Source organism: Lottia gigantea, assembly GCF_000327385.1.
Source record: "Lottia gigantea unplaced genomic scaffold LOTGIsca_182, whole genome shotgun sequence".
NCBI classification, from domain to species: Eukaryota; Metazoa; Mollusca; class Gastropoda; family Lottiidae; genus Lottia; species Lottia gigantea.
Window position 1 is genome coordinate 208,707 of NW_008708330.1, and position 17,278 is coordinate 225,984.

The window sequence follows — 17,278 nt, forward strand, 5'->3', positions numbered from 1 at the left end:
TTTCTATTCGCCTTCAGATTTCTATTTATTGAATTACTGTTAAAATTTGTAACACTGAAGAATTGTCTCTTACAGCTTGTAATTGTAACCTTCATGCTCGTCAATGCCGGTTCAATATGGAGTTATATACTCTATCAGGTTATAAAAGTGGAGGAGTATGTTTAAAATGTCGTCATAATACTGCTGGCAGAAACTGTAATTATTGTAAAGAAGGTTACTATAGGGACAGAAGTAAACCTATAACCCACAGAAAAGCTTGTAAAGGTGAGAGACTCGATGTTGTCATGTGTTTTTATGTGTGTCTTGTCTTTTTGTTCCAGCTTGCAGTTGTAATTTGCATGCTCGTCGTTGCCGTTTTAATAGAGAATTGTACATCCTATCCGGAGGGCGCAGTGGTGGTGTCTGTTTAAACTGTAGACACAATACAAAGGGCAGAAATTGTCATTATTGTGATGAAGGATATTATCGTGATCCAGATAAACATATCACAAGTCGTCGAGCCTGCAAAGGTAGGCAGGGTGATATCACTATAGAGTTTTAATATATCATAGATAGTGTTTAGTTTGGTGTGGACTTCCATAGATCTAGTCTAGTACCCCGTAGTTTCAGATACAGTAGTTTATATCTTTTAGTCTAGGGCATGCTTTTCCATTTAAGCTATAGTGACAATGGTCAAAATTCAAATCCCAAAAGATCATGGAATCGGAAAATGAAAACTTGTTTTAATTCTGCTTATAGAAATGTTGTAATTTACCAAGAAAAAATTAGTCTTATCAATTTAACCCAGTTTTTCATTTATAATAAATTCATTAATAAACAGATTATAAAATAAATTTAAGACCAGCATTGACGTCAAACTGACTCAAGTTCAGATAAAAGTTATCGCCCTTTGTAGGGGGTTGACGTGTTTGGCAGGCTTGGGAACGTGTATATCACTATACAGACAGTATCAAAATAAAGAAATTGTAAGAGTCAAATTGGATGTAGGAAACAAAGATTTGATAAAATTTTCAACACCGCGTAATAAATGCCGACAGTTAAGAATGACATTCCACCACATGTGTTAGTATATCTTTCAACACCTTTATGGTAAAATCTACCACCTAGATTGGGAATTTGACTTCAATAATATCTAATGAGATTGTTAGGCTTCAAGAATGTGGAAATTTGTTTAGTTTGGACTATTTTTGAACAATTTGGGACGCCAGACAAAATAATAATAAAATATTTTTCTTAATCAAAATTTTGGAAGAGAAGTACAAATTAATCATAAGATTCAACGCCTTGTTTAATTTGGTTTTTACTCTGTAAATAATTGGGTGAACGTCGTGAAAGATAACAATAGACTTGGCAGATTAGAATATTTTATTCATCATGAAAATCTAAAAAGGAATGTTTGACTGCGGTCCTTTCTTTGATTACTTCCTTTCAATATGGCCGACATCCGCTTTAGAAAAAATGAATTCTTATAATTATATTTTGGTCGATGTATATTAATATTAATAAATGCCCTTAATATAAAAATTGTACTTTAAAAATATGATTATGGATTGTTTTAACTGCGGTCTTTTCTTTGATTACTTCTTATCAATATGGCCGACCTCCGGATTAGAAAAATAAATGAATACTGCCTGTATAGGAGCACACATTTTTGGTCGATTTATACATAAATTAATAAATATATTGTACTTTTAAAATATGGTTATTGATTGTTTTAGCTGCGGTCCTTTCTTGAATTAATAATTTAATACGATCGACTTCCGGTTTGGAAAAATTGAATACTCTCTGTATAATAGCACACATAATATTATATTTTGGTCGAGGTATATTTAAATTCTTAAATACCTTTGATACCTAAATTGTACTTTTAAACAAGTTTAATTTCTAAAATGAACAAAAACCGTTTGGGTGGAGTCCAACTTTCGATCCCCTGAGATCAAACATTTGAAAAGAAATCAGAATGTTACATGATATTTCTCTGTTTCATTCATTCATCCCGGTTTATACCTATTAAATACAACAATATAGACCCATGAATAGAACCGGTATCAAAAGGCAGGATTAGATAGTTTTTGCTTAAACAGCTACTCCCATTTAAGTGAACAATTATTTTAAAACGACATCATTCAAAGTTTACTAGAAAGCACAAGATGAACCATTGAACTGAAAAAGAGTTGGCTTTGGAACACGCTTAGACAATTTTCTAATATATTTCAAGGATTATGTGATAACGGAATTGATTCAGGCGAAAATGAATAATTTGAACAATCAGGAATGCTTATTAAAATGAAGGTAAAAAGACTAAAAGGGATTTAGTCTGAATATTGTAATACCTGTAACACTTCTCAGAATTACATCACCACGACTGGTTCGCTTACAATTTAGTTACTATACGTTGGATCCTTACATTCTAACGAACAATTTTTACTGATATTAAGATGTCATTGGTTGTAGCTGCACGCGAGAAATGTTAAAAATGGTCTTGAAGTGACAGCCCTATCATGTTGCACTTTTTGTTGAATTAGGACGAATCATACACCTGATTTTCATTCTGAAAAGTACTACGGCTGGCTGAAATTAGGCTTTAAGTTCGTAAATCAATTGGTTACACGATTAGATCCCTTTAAATGTGAATAATATAACGGAATAAAGATCTATTTGAAAATAAAGAAAATTTGTCATTGTGTATAACAGTAACTTAATTAAATCTTATTAAAATCTAAACACATAATATAAGTGATATATGTTAGGTGTAACAGAAAGTGAAATTATAGGGCGAGGTTTAGATCTGTCTAAATAAGTTGAAATAGTACTATACATCTCTGATTATATCACTAAATTCTACCACGGCTTATCTCAGAGCACCTTGGAATTAATTTTAATGACTTTCGACTACGAAACGACTTAATAAATGACTTGGTTTTTCATTAAATGTTAGATCGAAACTGCAACGCTCTTCTAACGCATTTTTGTCGGGTTTTATAAGAGGTCTTCTCTTGGGGATACTTATTTCTGGCCCACAAAATGTGGATCCTGCAATTATAATAAAAAAAAAGAATATGATTTTCAAAAGAACTGAATACTTCTTGCAATGGTGGCGTCATAATTTGATAAACCTTTCCTAGAATTACAGGAACCATGGACGCTGCACCGGAAATGTTCGTACACATGCAAAAGCTAGAAAACCTCTTTTGATCCTGGTTATGATAAATGTATATGTGTAGGTTCAATATATTACTTCCAGTAGACAGCTCGAGCTTTGACTTGATACTATAGTACTTCCGGAACTGCGCAAAAAAGAATTTTTCTAGATCATTGTTAAAAAAGAAATTGTGTGATTGCTTAATTATCGAGAATGATTATGACTTCCGGGATTGCGCAGAGATCAATGATAGTATGTACAAATGTAAAAGTGCATTTTATACAATAGAAAAAGATAGGTAAATGACTAAATAATTTAAAAATTAAATTTTCAATATTATGTCAATGTTTCACGACAAAGCTGTTATCTTATAGTCGAACAACTACCAGCTGTGATTTTCTATAGAAAAAGCACCTGATAAAATGTATGATAACAGCAATTTTAAGGGCAATTGAACAAATTTGCATTTACCTGATTTAAAGGTCAGCCTTTCTCAATTCACTGCTCTAGATATTAAGATGTGAATGATTACTTTAAGTATTTAAAGTTAAACTATTATTAAAGCCAGTTTACGACCCTTTTTGAAAAGGACATAGCTTATTTCAACAATATGACAAAATGTCTGAAGGGGGTGCGAAATGGGGGCATGATCATGTTTACGTTCTACTTACATAATGGCGTTTTTTATTACGCATAATATTATAGGCATACTTTGAAATAATGACGCTGTCGTCATTTTTAAAATGGGAATCCGGCGTTCGCTTCGTCTTTAATAGGTATCAAAAGATAAAAACGTACATATTATATTAAAGAACATTCGTAAGGACGTTGAAAATATTAGACAACTCTTCACCCCTTTAAAAATTTCAACCTAAAAATAACGAAAAAATACGTATTTATTGTGTTTGTAGTCAGCTATGCAATACAAAAATTAATCCTTTCAAATCCTAAATAGTTTTGGTTAGTACGTTTTACAATCAAAACAGCTTATTTGTATTTTGTCCCTAAATCAGTATTGACTAGACATAAAACTTGGGCATAGACTGATTCTTTTTTAGTCCATAGTATTTTTAGTCGCTTTGAATAGATACCAATTCCTAAAGTAAATGAAGTTTCGATATACATTGTGTAAAATCTGTACGAAACATCTTTCCATCTCTGATAGTTTTCGTAGCGGCCTCTCAAAGGTTTGGTTTAACCCTTATTGTGTACAGGCAACATGGCATTGGGTAGTTGCAAAAGGGTAAGCATGCCCTATGTCACTACCTCAACGCTCCCAACAGTAACCTAGCAGTGGAACTCCCATACTTCTAGATGTTTATACTTTCTGGTAGACGTTAGACTGTTTGATTGTTGCCATTACCAATAAAATAACAACTACTCCTGTTTTCATTTACCTTCTAAACATATTGAATACTAGTAACGTTAGCCTCCATCTCTAGTTGATACCTGTGTTATTTTGACGGTGTTATTTTGAGGGTTAGATTTCAAAGTGTATATTTATAATCAGCTAGATGTGATAAAGATATTTATATACGATATCAGGAACATTGTTGGTGGTTGTTCCCCGCCCTAGATTTGCTTTTTATTTATTTTTATTATATAGAATCTTACTACAGTACCATCTTCACTTGCCATGGTTTAAAGTGTCTTGTACCTTGGCATAAATTCTCTTGTACCTTGGCATAAATTCTCTTGTACCTTGGCATAAATTCTCTTGTACCTTGGCATAAATTCTCTTATAACTTGGCAAAATAGAATTATCAACATTGTGAAATATATGCAGTTACCATTGAAAAATCTACTGGTAGCTTAAAATTTGATGAAAATTATAAACTTTACCGCATTGCTTTTTAGTTTATTGGCAGTCAATTGAAAATTTCAATTTTTTATTTGAAGGCTCGGAATTTTTTGAGTCATGTACATTGATTTTAGTAATTTTACTGAATTAAAAATAATTTTTATGTAATATTTAAAAGATCACAAAATGTCATTCTTTAGCCTATCTTTGAATATTTAATTGAGCTATGGACAATTAATTTTACTGAATTAAAGTCATTCTTGTGCAAATATTTCACATTAATATAGGGAATATCTATATTTTAAGAAACTGAAAGCCGATTTTGATGTGCAACTTTAGAACATTGTGATAATACCCAATAATATAACTGCATTAATTTTATTTTCAGCTTGCGATTGTCATCCTGTTGGAGCCCTAGGTAAAACCTGTAACCAAACAACTGGACAATGTCCATGTAAGGACGGGGTTACTGGACTGACCTGTAATAGATGTGCTAAAGGATATCAGCAAAGCAAATCTCCCATTGCACCATGCATCAGTAAGTGACTTTTAATTAAAACCAAACAGTTGAATTCTTACAGCTGGCTTGAGATTGCCATTTGGTTTATATTCCATTCTATCTATGTATATCCTTTTAATTATCGTATATTCTTGTATGGTGGCCTGTTGTGAACATGTCCATGTTTACTATCCTCGTATATTCAAGAGATATGTAAGGAATATTTGCTTTAACTGATAATAAAGCATCATTTCAGTTTCCGTATATTTTTCAAAATCAAAGTGTCACTTCTACTTCGTTATCAATATTCGTGTAGATTTTTTACGAAAGCGTGTCTTATTACAACCGATAAAATGTGACATAACTTCAACGTTACTTTTTTGTTAAAATTCTAAAAACTAAATGTCGAATTTCGATACGGAAACTGAAATTAAGCTGAATTATCTGATAAAGCAAACATTTCAGCCCCTATATATTCCTTTAATAGTATAAAATTATCTCCTTGGATGTAACATTAATATCAAGCAATTAAACAGCATTGTAATACATTCTATGTATATCTGAAAGTTATGATACTTTTGACAACAGGCCTCCAGGAATTAATCGTTACCCGTTCCATCATGTCATATTTTACTTGTCATTCTTCAAATATCTCACAAATTCACAAATTACCATTCCATTAGAAACGAGAACGGAGAGTGCCCCATCTCCTAATCATCGCCGAATAGAAAACTATAATTCATAATGCTTTGCACTCAGGAATTCGAGGCATTTCAAAAAATTAATAATTGTTATTTGAAATTGTATGAAAAACAAACGCATCAACAAATTATATACCGTTTTTCTTACAGATCCTAAACGCCTGTCAAATGAAATAAATAGGAAAGGGGCTATTTTTAGTGTTAAACACAGAGAAAGTAATTACAGCATGATTTCTACCAAATTTCTATATGTCTTAACACATTTTAATTACAAAAACACATCGCACAACATGATAAGTTGCAGGAATTTTCAAATAAGACATTCTCTATCAGGTTGGCATTATTAAGACATGATGTTAGACATAGAAAAACGATCAGTGCCATCATGTTTTAATTTAAAACACTCCAATCATAATCAGAAGAAGACATTAGCAATAACAACGTATGGAACATATTGGAAGTCATCTTCACAATGTCAAGCTATTACGATCTTCGTCTTATACCCTGATTTCATTAAGCACTTTTCTTGTAACATGGAAGTTTGATTGGATTGTACGATAGCAAATACAGTCAATGAGAACCCTCGAATATACGTTCTGTCATATTGTCCAATATTTCTGCAGAGGACTCCGATTGGCTGCATTCACGTGTACAATCCAATCAAATGACTGCATTCTGTGATACAAAAAAGTGTCAAATGATCTCAAGGTGTAAAGTAGAATTCGTAATAGCTTGATATTGTGAAGATGATGAGAAGTCAAATTTGCCAACTTGATAGAGGAAGTTTATGCTGAAAGTGGTAACACATATTTTGGATTAATTAAAACCATGTTTAAATAGAATGATAAAAAGTTGTTGGTTGTAAGACTATGTTGATTGTTAACATCTGTATTGTTTGGTTCTACTCATTTTCTTACACTATCTTTAACATTTCAAAATACTTTACATATTTCCTTTTTTATTGCATGATATCTGTCGTTGGTTTTTTTAATTAAGGGATACAGTCGTCTAAATATATGCCAAAAAAAAACATTTCAGAATTATGATCCGACGCAAGGTTCTTCTGCAATTCAGCATCAGCGTTAATTTAGGCCGTCGTCACTTTCAGGATATTATTAAAGGAGTTGTTTTTTAAAACTTTTATGGTTTATGGAAACTCAGATAGCAACGATTTGAATCATTCAAATTTTGCAATTCTTTGTAAACTAAATATCTATGACGTCATTATCACAAAATCTCCTGAATTGTAGTAGAACCGATCGTTCGAAGTTTTTTTTTCTGAACAGTGGTAACTAATATTGAGCTCTTTTGCTGGTAAAACACATATTTAGACGACTGTGTCCCTTTATCACGTTTTTCAGTTCATAATAATTGAAATCACCTTTCTTAGTTTAATCAGTGCTAGGCTCTTCAGACGAGATGAAATACTAATGTATTGACGGTGAAATATTAAGTACAATTTCAATACAATCTATTTCTTGAAGAGTTGTTGTTATATTAATTGCTATAATGCGTTACTGCGTCGCGTAATAAATCATGATTGCTTAATTATGAATATCATAGCTTCTTGTAGATGGGCCTATTGCTTGAATGGCTTGCGATGTATGTCGAATATTGTTCTTAAAAGAATTCAAATAGGCTTTCTTGCTGGTTTATTAGAGATCAGATCACTATTGCTTGATTTGAATGGGTTCCGATTGCGACGTCGTAATCTGGCCAAGTTGTCTGGAATAACAGGAACAACAGATGGTTTGGAAGGAAACCCAGTATGGCGCACTTACAAGCCAAAAGTGACCACACTTATAACACCAGGAAATCTCTTTTAAGCGTAGTAAATTTTAAACACAAAGAGATCAAGCAAAGATTGCCATGGTTACTGCGGTTTTGCACAATAAACAATTGAATGTTGCACCATCACCAAACCAGAGACAGTTTTTAAACCACACATCTGGCGGGAGTATATTTAAGAAATTTGGTCATCCAAGATGAATTTCTCACGCAATGCTCTTTTTCTCTAGAGAGTGTTATAGTGCAAATGAAATGCAAAAATGTAAGATATGTCACTTTTGAATATTTATCATTTAAAGTATTCTAGCTACATCTACAAAGGTCATCGTCTTCTTATTTAAACCTATTTAAAATTCAAAATACCTTGGTATAGTAAGTATCATAGGGGCTCTATCTAAACATTCGAATAGCGAGATTCTTCAAATTTCACTAGCTAAAGGTGAAACGAAGCACCTTTTAATAATAAACGTTACATACGTTTCTTTTTCTTCACATTGTCAAGAAATTAACCAAAATAAGACTCGTTTTCACCGCTACAATGCTTACCCATAAGGACGGTCCTTTTTATACACGAGAGAAATTTAACACAGACCAATGTCAACATTCACCTTTAAAGTAGAGCACCTTGATGTTGACAAATGTCTATAAGATTGTGTACATTTGGCAAATTGAAAAACTAGTAGTCCTATTTAAGAGAATGATAGGTAAACATGAATTCTAGTATGAAGTGTGAACTGTTCAATAGATGTACAGCCATGTAAATTTGTGTTAGCTTAAGAAATTGTATATGACTGTTTAAAAGCGTAGAGAATGTATTCAAGTCGTGAGTAAGAAAAAGATACATCCCTAATAAATAATACAAACTTGGTCTATGATAAGATAAAAGGAGAAAAACCCATCCAATATAAAATTATTTGGTTGATATCTATGTAGTAAGTCAAATATACAGACAAGATATATCGATGTAGAATGGCGCTAATCGATTTGTATTTTCTTCAACATTTATCAAGATATGATGAAAGCTTTCACAGATTCATTTAACGTGGCATTTAGCAGATCTTTTCGATTCAGACTAGATAATTTATATAGCCCAGTTTTACAGATTTATAAAAACGTGCGTTTGGATGAATAAAAGTATATGCAATTTAGTAGATCTGCAAAACGCATTCGTTCTATCACTAATTCATACACTTGAAATTGTAGACCTATCTTTTTTACATGACGTCCTTTTCCATCTTATCCGAAATTCTAAAAATCAATTTTAACCAAAATAATCAAACGAATTTTGAAAAATAACATGAAATGTTAATAAGAGATAACTTTTTTCATCTAATCTTGATATAATTTTTAAGATGTAAACTATTTTCAGATTGATTCAGCCAAGTTATTATTAAAGGGATTGTAAAGAGGTTTTATAAATCTTTTATGTGTATCGGGGACACTGCGTTTGATGACGTCACTAATCGCGAAAGCCTTAAGTGATTCAAGCATATTTCGCGATTAATGACGTCGTCAAACACTAGGTTTTAGTGGAATTGCAGGAACTACAGACATCTAATTGAAAATTGGAAGGGTGCAAATTGATGCTATCAATGTCCCCAATACACATAAAAAAATTAGAAGACCTCTTTACAATCACCTCTAAGTTTTAGTATTTTTTACTGTAGATTGATGTTGTATATTATTAATCATAACTCTTTAATACTTTCAATCAATTATCAAAGGGAACAATTCACGTAAATACATTGTTAATTTTGCATTGGTTTTTACTCCGGGATTGGACCTGGTCTCAGCTAACTTCTTTGGGTGTCTCACCAAGATTACATATGAAGTTTCTTGTCCATTTTGGCACATTCTCGCTTTAACAATTCCAATAATAATTTGTCCGACTAATTCACCAAATTTTAGGTTTATTTCTACATATATAACAATGTAATTACGTGAGTATATCCCTTTAAAGTAAATTCTCAGTAAGTGTAAGTGATATATCTATTTATTTTCAGAGATTCCTGTAACTGATATGAGGGGACCCAACCGCCAACCAACTCAAGGTAATTTTTATATTTTTCAAAGTTAGATTTCACCAGTTAGTAAGTTTTGTTTTATGGGTCTCAGTAAGCACCATCTTCTCAAGGCAATTTGATAACTAACCCATCCTTTAAAAAGTCTTTGCAGGAAACAAAATAAGTAAATTTGATTCAGAGATATATATAACTAAAAAGTGACCAAAGAGTATATTATGAAACTCTCAGTTGCACCGAAGCTTGGTAACTTTTAAAAGTCCATTTTAATGTCTATATTATACTTGTACTAAAATGACCGGTTCCTTTCTCGCTCTATTTGAAATTAACCCTGATTTACCACGGTACTGTTGTAGCTAACTAGAACTAAAATAATCAGAACAGACTAATTTACTAGCAGACAACTTCAGAGTTAATGTGATGTACAGAATAGAAGGATGGAGTTTAAGAATAGATTAAAAAGCCGTTCAATGAATTTCATGGTTGATAAAGTAAAAATAAAACCTCATTCTCCTCCTAACTAATGTAGATATCTGCATGGTTTAGGTCATTAAGGACAGAATCATCAATAATCTTCTGTCTGCTTGGAATCGTTATTAAACTGTTTACTTATATTGTACTTAAAAAAATAACATCGCTATTTAGTATATGGTATAGGCATACACTATTGATCACCTTTTGAAGTATGTCGGCATTTTTTTACAATTTCGTCTCGAATGTGAACATAAGACAAATCTATAACTATTGATTGTAAAGTGCTAAATGTTATTTCTCCAAATTATTTCCTTTTAGAAAGTTTTTGTAGAGACGTTAACATAACATAGGGTCGTTCAGTAACTTGGGCTTTCTATTAAAGGAACATGTTCGCCAGTCGTTTGACCAATCGTACTTTAGTCTCAGAAACTGATAGTGTTTACAGCTCACTGTCAAAATGTGAACCTTCATATCCATGTGTGTCCAGAATTATCCGCGTTAGAAAATTAAAAAGACGACTCGTTTTTTCTTTAGACTCTATATATAGGAAAGACATCTATAGAAATAGAAAGTAAAATTCCTAGTTTGAGATATTTTTTAAGGAATTATGTGATTTTCGTACATTTTTAGTATTTCTGAAGACTATTTACATATTATATTCAAGACCCAAATCAACCCACAAAAAATGGCGAAGCTGCCCCTTTAATATTGTTGATATTGAAGATGGCTCTATGTCTAATATACATAGCTATAAAGGGAGACTGATACAAAGCAATTAATTTCTAGTTAAATTTTCTCACAAGTCTCATTTGAAGTGCAGGAAATGTGACCACACACCTTGCATTGATCTCAAGTACAGGTAAAAAGATCAAAAGAAAGTCTGCCCTCACACCTGGTCAAGTGTAATAATGACAAGAACAATTAAGTAGAAACTTTGTATTTACCTACTGGTTATACAAAGAGTAAAGCAATGTTGACCATTTATTTCTACAATGTCTACAAAATACTTCTCCCAATTTTCTTCATACCTTTTGTGGTAAACACTTCACATTCAACGCTAATTTTACTTTTTACAAAATCTTAAGTAATGTCATGTAAATTTTGTAACGACTTTCTTAACTCTATTATCATCTTGAACAATGCTTAGTTACACCTTGAACTCCATCTTTGATATTTTGACGCTTTTATATTTCTCTTGATTTGAATTAAAACTCAATAAAACTGGTATAATCTTGCCTATTTAATTAGTCTAGAATATCCGGTAGTGTGACTTGATACTAATTAAATAAATACATTATTAAAATGTTACTTCCGGTGGCCAAATATTAAGTACAATGCATAAGCTCCCCTTTCAATTGACTTCCGGTCAATTTATGGCCAGTTTAGTGGATATTAAATTCAAACAACGGGATTTAATTCTGAAGAAAGCTTAAGAATAAATGATCACGTTTCTAATAGAGCCATAAATAGCTGCGATGGTTAATTAGTTTTGAATATCTTTATTGTTGAATTACCTCCCTTTTGTATGCCTTTAATCTGGTTATCTAAAGTTCCTATTTGTAATTATCAGCATACGGTGTGTTTTATTGAAGAAAATCAAATCTGTTTAATCTCTTTGATTTCTATTTATTTGTTTAAATAAAAGGAAAAATAATAAATATACCACCTTTGGAACATTCTCTTCGTTTGAAGAAACTATTTCGAGCTTTTCTTTGAAAACCATTATATATTTCCCTTTGTGATTGAAAGTAATTTTTTGAAAAAAGGATAGGGCATGGTTTCGGAGAACTCGTAGCTATTGAAGTTCCAACTCATCTGTTGGCCTGATTTTGATAAATAAATGTGCTAGGAATATTCTCAGAGATTTCAACACATTTCGTAAAATATAATGTGAATTTGTGCGCAGTAGGTTATGTGCATATCAAAAGAATGAATATCATTCTCATGTGTGCTTTTAGAACACGAGGAAATGAAATTCTTGTAGATTTTTGGACTGGTATGTTGATGTCCATCATGGGTTAGTAATCTATGATAGTAAACTGATCTGTTAGGGCACGTCCTCTTCCATGGGAAATATTTCGCCCCTCCCTTAAAAATGTTGTCCAGTGACGTTAAAAAAGCCCCAACAATGCACATGAAAGATTTCGGATCCATAGATATTGGACTAGTACATGTATAAAAAATCGTGTACAGTAGACCAATGGCGTTATTATCTGCCCATATGGTCCGTTTACTAGCCCGTTTCCTTTCAGTTATCTTTAATAATAATGACAGAGGTAGAGTTAAAACGGTGCTAATGTAATTTAAGTAATAACAAATAATATGCTATTATAATGTGATCTATTATTTATTATAGAAGATAGTTGTAAAAAATGTAAGAAAAGAAGCCGAAGATTAAGTATTAAAAAATTCTGTCGACGTGATTTTGGTAAGTTACACAAGCTCAACATATCATTTTATATAGAAATCTTTACCATATATTTCTTACTGGATACAGAATATTTTGTGTTGTATTTCATGGTGGTGTTATCTCACATGACCTGATAGAAATAATTGGTATCTTCTCCCTAATCTGCTACCTTTTGTAATTTCAAATTCCAATTTTACGAATACTTTGAAGCAGATAAACTTGCCCATTAGCCAGTCCTCTATCAAATTTGGATTTAGATCCTGATGTAGCTCGATGCATAGAACAAATATTGGTGGTTTTGTGAATATCAATATTGATCTAGTTGTTGATGTCAAGATAAGATCTAGAAATCTATGTATAGATCTAGATGTTGATGTCAAGATAAGATCTAGATATCTATGTATAGATCTAGATGTTGATGTCAAGATAAGATCTAGAAATCTATGTATAGATCTAGATGTTGATGTCAAGATAAGATCTAGAAATCTATGTGTAGATCTAGATGTTGATGTCAAGATAAGATCTAGATATCTATGTATAGATCTAGATGTTGATGTCAAGATAAGATCACGAGGCTGATATCTATATGTGAATATCTAGATATGGATCAAGATTTAATTAAAACCCTATAAACTGTAATTCATAATCTATCGTTGTCTATTGCAGCTATCCATGCCCAAGTTGTTTCCCGAGAAAAAGTTGACGATTGGGTGAAATTTACCATCAACGTTTTGAATTCCTACAAACGAGGTACCTCACCAATTGACCGCGCTAGACGTGGAGGAACGTACCTATGGGTACCCAAGAAAGATCTGCAATGTAAATGCCCGAAGATTCGATTAAGTCGTAGGTATTTAATTGTGGGTAAACACAAGAGAAATGATAGCCGCAGTGGATTTGTCATAGATAGGAAAAGTGTGGTGATAAGATGGAAAGATAAATGGCAACGTAGATTACGACGATTTGTCAAACACGAACGACGTGGAAAGTGTCACAACTGATCGAAACTGATCTTAATATACTTTAAAGTGCTGTTTGAATTATACCTCGAACTAAGTATATAAACTGAGATTTGGATGAGATTTTTAGACAAAATTGAAGGAGTTGTGATATTAAAAAAAAACACATATTTTGACGGAACTGTTGAAAAATGCTGAGATCTAAGTGTTGTTACTTTGACGTTATAGTTTACCGTTCATTGTAAATTATTTTATTGTGTTGTATAGAGTTATTGTTTTTAAAGTAATTTTATTTAATAATAGCGACTTTCATCTTTGAAATAATTATCTGGAACTACTGATGTATATATTATTATCATTATAATGTTATTATTATTTACGAGATATTGGTGTAATATGAATGTTCTTGAAGCGCGGATGATGTTCCATATACCATAGAAAGTTTAACGTACAGTTTCGGTACCATCTTATATATTACCAATGCTGGCATGGACAGTACCATATGATAATATCTATTTTAATAATCGGACAGTACATTAATGGTCTATAACATACCATGCTATATAAGCTATGCTATACGAGTACGAACTGTGCGTTTATGATGTACCGTGTACCATCGTGATGTAATACCAGTGCTCTTAAAGTGCGGATAGTGTACAATGAAAATGAATTAGATATAAACCAATGTTACAAACTGGGCATGAATGCTGTGTCGTTGAACAATATAATAATATAAGAAAGCAAGGACGTAAGAAGAAACGGTACCGCGGGTACGAAAGTGGTATTATAGCCAGCCCACATAGGGTACTTGTGGTGCGTTATGAATGGCAATGTAACTCACATTTGTGAATGACTACGTTACAGTACAGTACAAGGAAGTAATATCGTTACAATACCAATTTATATAGTGACTTTTAAAGTAACTCTGTTTATAACTTGATGGCAAATACCAAATGAGTCGGACACGGAACGTAAATGATTTGGAGTGAAGAAATCGTATCTGAAAATTGATATTTAAATATATAGAGAAAGACGATGTATGATTTGAGGGGTGTGTTATACGAATATTGTATGGTCATATAAGTAATTCCATGTGCAAGTGTAGGGAATTTTAGGGCTGTAAATTGACAAGAACTAAAAGATTACGAAAACGTTAAGAGGGTTACAAGAGTGCCAAGGGCATTAGCTCTTATGCATTGTAAATTTAAATGCAAACAATCTAACAGTGGGCTAGTTGGCCACTTCAAGCCCTTTATAACTCACCAATCCCTCGACAAGTGGTAGTCGAACTTTTGTACCCCTAAAAAGAATTTGAATGATAAACCCTATGACTATGTATATTACGCTTGTTAGTTTTATGTAAATTTGAACTATGTTGTTTATGTAAAACTATAAATTTAAATTATATTTTTAATGTTGAAATCCAAATCGTGTAGTGATGTCAAGTTATATTCTTTAGTACGATAATTTTCATTAGAAACCAAATATTAGGTACCGTAGTGTAGGTAAAAATTGTACATATCACTTTGTTAGCCTCTGTCTGATGTTCTATCTTTTGTTTGTAATAGTGCATAGTGAATATAATGCATAAATCTGCCATAAAATCTGGAATCTGGTTGGTATTTCTAAATCACCGTTTAACACGATTGTATTGACTAAAATTGGAAATTGTTTCTTATTGAAATGGTGTAACTTGCATTTTGTAGAATCTTGCCAAGCGCATTTTTGAAGTTGTTCTTTCAAAATATTTTGTATTTTCAATTGGCTGTTTTGATTCAATGCTTCAATACAAACATTATCAATGCTTGCAGAATAATTGCATATGTTGGATCAGATAGACATGCGATTCTAGGCTTCTGCGTTGCGTTGTAGTCGCCATGAACGAGAATTTTATAGATTACTAGCAATTTATGTGTACTTGTTGGTCAAAGAGTCTTACAGCTCCGATTCTGACCAACAAAATCAAACAAGAACACCGACCACTGGTGACAATTGGTCAACTTCAATTTTTCAGTCATCGGTGCGGACAGGTCGACTTCATCCATCGATGGATCAGATGCTTTCAGTTGCAAGTAGTCGCCTGTTACTCGAAATGAGCCCATATTTAAGGCTTACAACTTCTAGCAGTAGTAATTTTTAGACTTATATGAAGGCTGCATGCTTATCTAGCAGTCATACCAAAGATGTTACCAGACTTTTACCTTTTGAAGCTTGTATTGAATTCAATGGTAGCGTAATATGCTACCTTCAATAGAACACTTAGTTTTAATGTTATAATAGAATTTTGTAGTATACTTATTGTGATAATCAAATGTTTTAGACATTTAGAAATAAACCTCAACATCTTCTCAGTTCATTAGTTTTCATTTTTATTCAAATGAAATTACCGTACCCTTAAAACGTGTTTAAAACAGCCAGCACAGGCGTTTGTGGTCCCTGCAATTCCACAAAATAGTGTTTGATGATGTCATTATCACATAGGCACTTTGCAATAAGTGACGTCCTCAAACACTTAGCTTGATTGTTAAGGGTTATTGAAAGTAACAAGTTACTATTCAATAAGAAGGCATTTGCACAATGTTAAAGTTTAGTTTACAAGTTTACTATTGCAGGAATCGCATACGTCTGATTGAAAATTGGAATGGTGCAAATTGATGCTAAGAGTGTCCCTAATACACATAAAATTTTGTTTAGGAAATCTCTTTACTATCCCTTTAAAGAACAAAAGATTTTGATAAAAATTGCTATGCTGCGAATGTCAGCTCGGTGTCGGCTTCCAGCCCTTTCACCAAGGTGTATACATCGTCTAGGGAATTCTCCAAAGTCAACTATTGTCGAAAATAAAAGAAATAGATATACCTGTTTCTTTCAACTATTCGCTAGCCTTGGTGCTGACAAACTAGTTTTAAAAACAACAAACTCATCCAACATCATTACCACTTCACAGAGACCTTACTGTATTAAATAAGTGTTGAAATTTGGGAGTTAAGCCAAAATAAGCTCCAAGAGAAGTTGTAGACGATACTTTACATGCGACGGATTGTAACCACAGACAAAGAATAAATACAAGAAATAGAATTTATAACAGAAATCAGCAGAGTTTTCGTAAAAGAAGTAACATTATATGTTGATTATACGTTTCATAGATTAAAAGAAAATTTCAATTGATTGCAGAAGCAGACAAAAGGCTGCCGCTGTAGCAGAAGGTAAAATAAAATGGTGTTGTTTTAGTCGAGTTGAAAACTGATTGATAGTAGATCAGTTACGCCATTCTTAACCCAACAAGACAAACAGCAAACCCACGTAATTAAAAAAAGCTCTCCTTTTTTCTTAAAAAATCCTGTTAGGATTAGTGCCAACCACTACTTATAATTTATTTCTTTGTACCCTTTCAACCTGTAATTTAACAAGTAGGTGAAATCTACAGAACGACAGCTTGACATTGACGTCTGGACGGTCTGGTGCTTCGAGGTTCGAAAGACA

At 32.4% G+C, this 17,278-nt stretch overlaps 1 protein-coding gene across 1 annotated transcript in view; it reads left to right on the forward strand.

Annotated features, from left to right (window-relative positions):
- LOTGIDRAFT_201560 (hypothetical protein) overlaps positions 1-14,287 on the forward strand; it is a 41,339-nt gene extending 27,052 nt beyond the window's left edge. Inside the window, exons 2-6 of the mRNA XM_009052441.1 lie at positions 76-264; positions 5,332-5,481; positions 9,935-9,982; positions 12,783-12,854; positions 13,503-14,287. Coding sequence (XP_009050689.1) covers positions 76-264; positions 5,332-5,481; positions 9,935-9,982; positions 12,783-12,854; positions 13,503-13,837 — 794 coding nt within the window. The 3' untranslated portion in view covers positions 13,838-14,287. The remainder of the gene's footprint in view (positions 1-75; positions 265-5,331; positions 5,482-9,934; positions 9,983-12,782; positions 12,855-13,502) is intronic.
- The last annotated feature ends 2,991 nt before the right edge of the window (positions 14,288-17,278 follow it).